Source organism: Lathyrus oleraceus, unplaced genomic scaffold (genome assembly GCF_024323335.1).
Source record: "Lathyrus oleraceus cultivar Zhongwan6 unplaced genomic scaffold, CAAS_Psat_ZW6_1.0 chrUn0024, whole genome shotgun sequence".
Taxonomy (NCBI): domain Eukaryota; kingdom Viridiplantae; phylum Streptophyta; class Magnoliopsida; order Fabales; family Fabaceae; genus Lathyrus; species Lathyrus oleraceus.
In genome coordinates this window covers 121079-125557 of record NW_026112415.1, presented here as the reverse complement: position 1 = coordinate 125557, position 4479 = coordinate 121079, and the positions used below count along the sequence as shown (strand labels likewise).

The following is a 4479-nucleotide window of genomic DNA, read 5'->3' as shown; positions in this document are numbered from 1 at the left end:
AACCCTAAACCCTAAACCCTAAACCCCTAAACCCCTAACCCCAAACCCCCAACCCCAAACCCTAAACCCTAAACCCTAAACCCTAAACCCAAAACCTTAAACCCTAAACCCTAAACCCCTAAACCCTAAACCCTAAACCCCTAAACCTAAACCCTAAACCCCAAACCCTAGTAAACCCTAAACCCTGAACCCGGAACCCTAAAAACCCTAAAAACCTTAACCCCAAACCCCTAACCCCTAACCCCTAACCCCAAACCCCAAACCCCTAACCCTTCAGGGGTTTTCTTGTTAATGTTAAGTACGCCTCGTTTTCTCCTAAACATTTCAACAGGATCCCTTCAGGGGTTTTCTTGAATAATTCATTCCCCATCAAAACATAAGATAAAGCCCTGTACTTGGTTTTTCTTTCTGTATCTATCGAAGGGTCCTTAAGATAATTCATAATTGGATTCCTCCAATCTGTATCCATTAAGTTATCAATGGTCAGTACTTCAAACTCTTCTTTGTTAGCATATCCTAACTGAGTGCTTTCCAAATCCGTCGGAGACAATCTGGCAGCCATTGCTTTTCCTCTTACTTCGACAAGTTCCTCTAGCTTCTCTTTTGAAATTCTATACCCTGAAGTTATTTGTGCTAAGTCATTAGCTTCTTGGTTTTTTATTCTAGGAACATGTTTTATGTCTATATATTCAACAAAAATTGAGCAACCTACTTGCAATGACGAAGTACATAATCAAATTTTCTTTTATATATTTGTACTCTTTCGTTAGTTGCTGTATTACTAATTCTGAGTCTCCTTTAATTTCGACCCTAGTTTCCCACAACCCCGAACCCCGAACCCCGAACCCCGAACCCTGAACCCTGAACCCTGAACCCTGAACCCTTAGTAAACCCTGAACCCTTAGTAAACCCTGAACCCTTAGTAAACCCTAAACCCTTAGTAAACCCTAAACCCTTAGTGAACCCTGAACCCTGAACCCTGAACCCTGAACCCTGAACCCTTAGTAAACCCTAAACCCTTAGTAAACCCTAAACCCTAAACCCTAAACCCTAAACACCTAAACCCCTAACCCCAAACCCCAAACCCCCAACCCCCAAACCCCCAACCCCAAACCCTAAACCCTAAACCCCTAAACCCTAAACCCTAAGCCCTAAACCCCTAAACCTAAACCCTAAACCCCAAACCCTAAACCCTAGTAAACCCTGAACCCTGAACCCTGAACCCTGAACCCTAAAAACCCTAAAAACCTTAACCCCAAACCCCTAACCCTAACCCCAAACCCCAAACCCCTAACCCCAAACCCCAAACCCCTAACCCTTCAGGGGTTTTCTTGTTAATGCTAAGTACGCCTCGTTTTCTCCTAAACATTTCAACAGGATCCCTTCAGGGGTTTTCTTGAATAATTCATTCCCCATCAAAACATAAGATAAAGCCCTGTACTTGGTTTTTCTTTCTGTATCTATCGAAGGGTCCTTGAGATAATTCATAATTGGATTCCTCCAATCTGTATCCATTAAGGTATCAATGGTCAGTACTTCAAACTCTTCTTTGTTAGCATATCCTAACTGAGTGCTTTCCAAATCCGTCGGAGACAATCTGGCAGCCATTGCTTTTCCTCTTACTTCGACAAGTTCCTCTAGCTTCTCTTTTGAAATTCTATACCCTGAAGTTATTTGTGCTAAGTCATTAGCTTCTTGGTTTTTTATTCTAGGAACATGTTTTATGTCTATATATTCAAAAAAAATTGAGCAACCTACTTGCAATGACGAAGTACATAATCAAATTTTCTTTTATACATTTGTACTCTTTCGTTAGTTGCTTAATTACTAATTCTGAGTCTCCTTTAATTTCGACCCTAGTTTCCCCCAATTCCAACAAACCCTCAAGTCCTGCAATAAGGGTTTCATATTTTGCTTCGTTGTTAGAACAAAGGGGACCTTCGATTCTACATTTGAGTTTTGTTTGAATTCCACCAGGAGAAATTATCATGATCCCAACTCCACTTCCATCCTTATGAGTGGAATCGTCGAAGAATAATCTCCAAGGTTTTAACTCAACTTGAAGTTGAGGACTTTCGACCACTGCATGGTCTACAATAAAGTCTGATATTATTTGTCCCTTCATTGCCCTTAAAGGCATAAAGGCTAAAGAGTATTCAGTGAGGGCTAATGCCCATTTGCCAATTCGACTGTGCATTATTGGCTTCGATAACATATACTTAATGACATCAAAGTGTGAAGAGACGTATAAATCAATAGGTTTTATATAATACTTGAATTTAGTACAAGAGAAATGCAAACAAAGACACAACTTTTCTATTGAAGTGTATCTAGTTTCTGCATCATTTAAAACCCTACTAAGATAATAAATGGCTCTTTCGACGCCATATTCATTCTCTTGTGCTAACATGCTACCTATAGTAGTGTCGGAAGCTGATATATATAATCTCATAGGCTTCTTTCCACATGGTGGTGACAAGATATGAGGATTCGTCAGATATTGCTTGATCGTGTCGAATTCCTTTTGATGTTCATCATTCCATTCGAACTTCCCTTGTTTCAGGCGTAGGAGGGGAGAGAAGGCTTGAGTTCGACCACTTAAGTTTGAGATGAATCTTCTCAGGAAGTTTATCTTTCCTAATAATGATTGCAATTCTTTCTTAGTTGATGGTGTTTTGGTCTCCATAATAGCCTTCGTCTTATTATGATTGATTTCTATCCCCTTTTTATGGACCACAAAGCCCAGAAAATCTCCAGCCTGCACAAAGAATGCACATTTAAGAGGATTCATCTTTAAGCCATGTTTTCTCATTCTTTCGAATGATTGGCTCAGATGGGTTAGATGTTTTTCGTCTGATATAGATTTTATCACAATATCATCTATATAAACCTGCATAAATGTCTCTATATAATCATGGAATATAGAATTCATTGCTCGCTGGTATGTTACCCCAGCATTTTTTAAACCAAAGGGCATAATTATCCACTCATAAGTGCCTATTGTCCCTGGACATCGAAAGGCTGTTTTGGAAACATCCTCTTTAGCAATGAAAATCTGGTTATAGCCAGAATATCTATCAAGCATGCTAAGATATTCATAGCCTGCAACTGAGTCAACCAGCATCTCTGCCACAGGCATTGGATACTCATCTTTAGGAGTTGCTGCATTTAGATCACGAAAATCTATACATACTCTTAAAGAGCCATTTTTCTTAATTACAGGAACTATGTTTGCAATCCATTCGACATGCCTTGTGGTCCTGATGAAATTGCATCGAAGAAGTCTTTCGACCTCTTTTTTGATCTTTGAGAGGATCTCTGGGGCGAATCTCCTTGGAGTCTGCTTGGTGGGCTTCTTGCCATCCTTGATAGGCGGCTTCAATTCGACCAGTTCCCTCTTCAAACCAGGCATCTCGTCATAGTCCCAAGCAAATCAGTCTTTGTTTTCTCTTAGCAGTTCAATTACTCTTACTTTCAACTTGGGGTCCAATTTAGTGCTGATGTAGGTGATTCTTTTTGTGCTCCCATCTCCAAGATCAATTTCTTCAAGGGGATCTTGCACTAACAACTTCGCACTCGACGTCACTAGATCTTTTTCGAATCCCAGAGACTCTTCGTCATAGATGGCATCTAACCTCTGGTATGTTAATTCCATAGGCACCTGTTCGTCAAGGGGTTTTGGTGTAAAGTACTCCTCAGGTCCTGCATTATAAATTTCACCATATGTGGCTTTGTCAGCCATGTTAGTTATCTCGGCTTCGAGAGCCGCTTTTCTTTTGGTCTCATCCATGTAGGCCAAAATCTTTTCAAAAAAAGAAGACTTAGGCATAATCCAGGTCTTCATCCCAGCCTGTTGGTTGTACTTCAGATGATTCCCATTCTTCTGGGTCCCCCATAATTTCCATATCCCACTGAAAGCCATTGGGATGTAGAGTCAAGAAATACAAAGCATTTTTATTTGGGGAGTAGATGTCTTCAGCTGGGTGGCATGGTCCTATATGAGCCAAGTTCCTGTCGAAGTTCTTCTTATCTACATGGTTCACTTCCGCCATGAAGTAACTTGGGCCAGCTTCAACATTTTCTACTACACCATCTTCTCTCCAGATGGATACCCTCTGATGCATGGTCGAAGGAACTTCCCCTATTCCATGGATCCATTCCCTTCCTAGCAGCAAGTTGTAATTCGCCTTCGCAGGTATCACCATGAACATTGTTGGTCTTGTGATTGATCCAACAGTCAAATCTACTTGTATGACACTCAGAGTCTACCCTATCTTACCCTCATAGTTCGACAATACCATATTGTGAGGTTTAACATCAGTATTGAACATACCTATCTTTTTTAACATGAACTGAGGCATCAGATTGACTGCTGCTCCTCCGTCCACCAGAACTTTGTTCACCCCCACATGTTCAACTTTAGCTCTAATGTAAAGGGGTTTGAGATGGTTCTGCATCCCTTGGTGAGGCCTTTCAAAA

General features: G+C 40.7%; 1 protein-coding gene across 1 annotated transcript; it reads right to left on the bottom strand.

Annotated features, from left to right (window-relative positions):
- Positions 1-265: 265 nt before the first annotated feature.
- On the bottom strand, positions 266-3412 carry LOC127112046 (uncharacterized). The gene is made up of 5 exons (XM_051046239.1): positions 2891-3412; positions 2409-2758; positions 1882-2129; positions 1317-1727; positions 266-681 (listed from the first exon to the last, which is right to left on the bottom strand). The coding sequence occupies exons 1-5, from the start codon at positions 3410-3412 to the stop codon at positions 266-268; spliced, it is 1947 nt and encodes a 648-aa protein (XP_050902196.1).
- Between the last annotated feature and the right edge of the window lie 1067 nt (positions 3413-4479).

Coding starts and splice junctions, on each gene's coding strand:
- LOC127112046 (XM_051046239.1), bottom strand. CDS start 3,412: ATGCCTGGTTTGAAGAGGGAACTGGTCGAATTGAAGCCGCCTATCAAG. Junction 2,759..2,890: donor ATATAGAGACATTTATGCAG/GTTTATATAGAT, acceptor TTCTTTGTGCAG/GCTGGAGATTTTCTGGGCTT. Junction 1,728..1,881: donor CCTTATTGCAGGACTTGAGG/GTTTGTTGGAAT, acceptor TTGAATATATAG/ACATAAAACATGTTCCTAGA.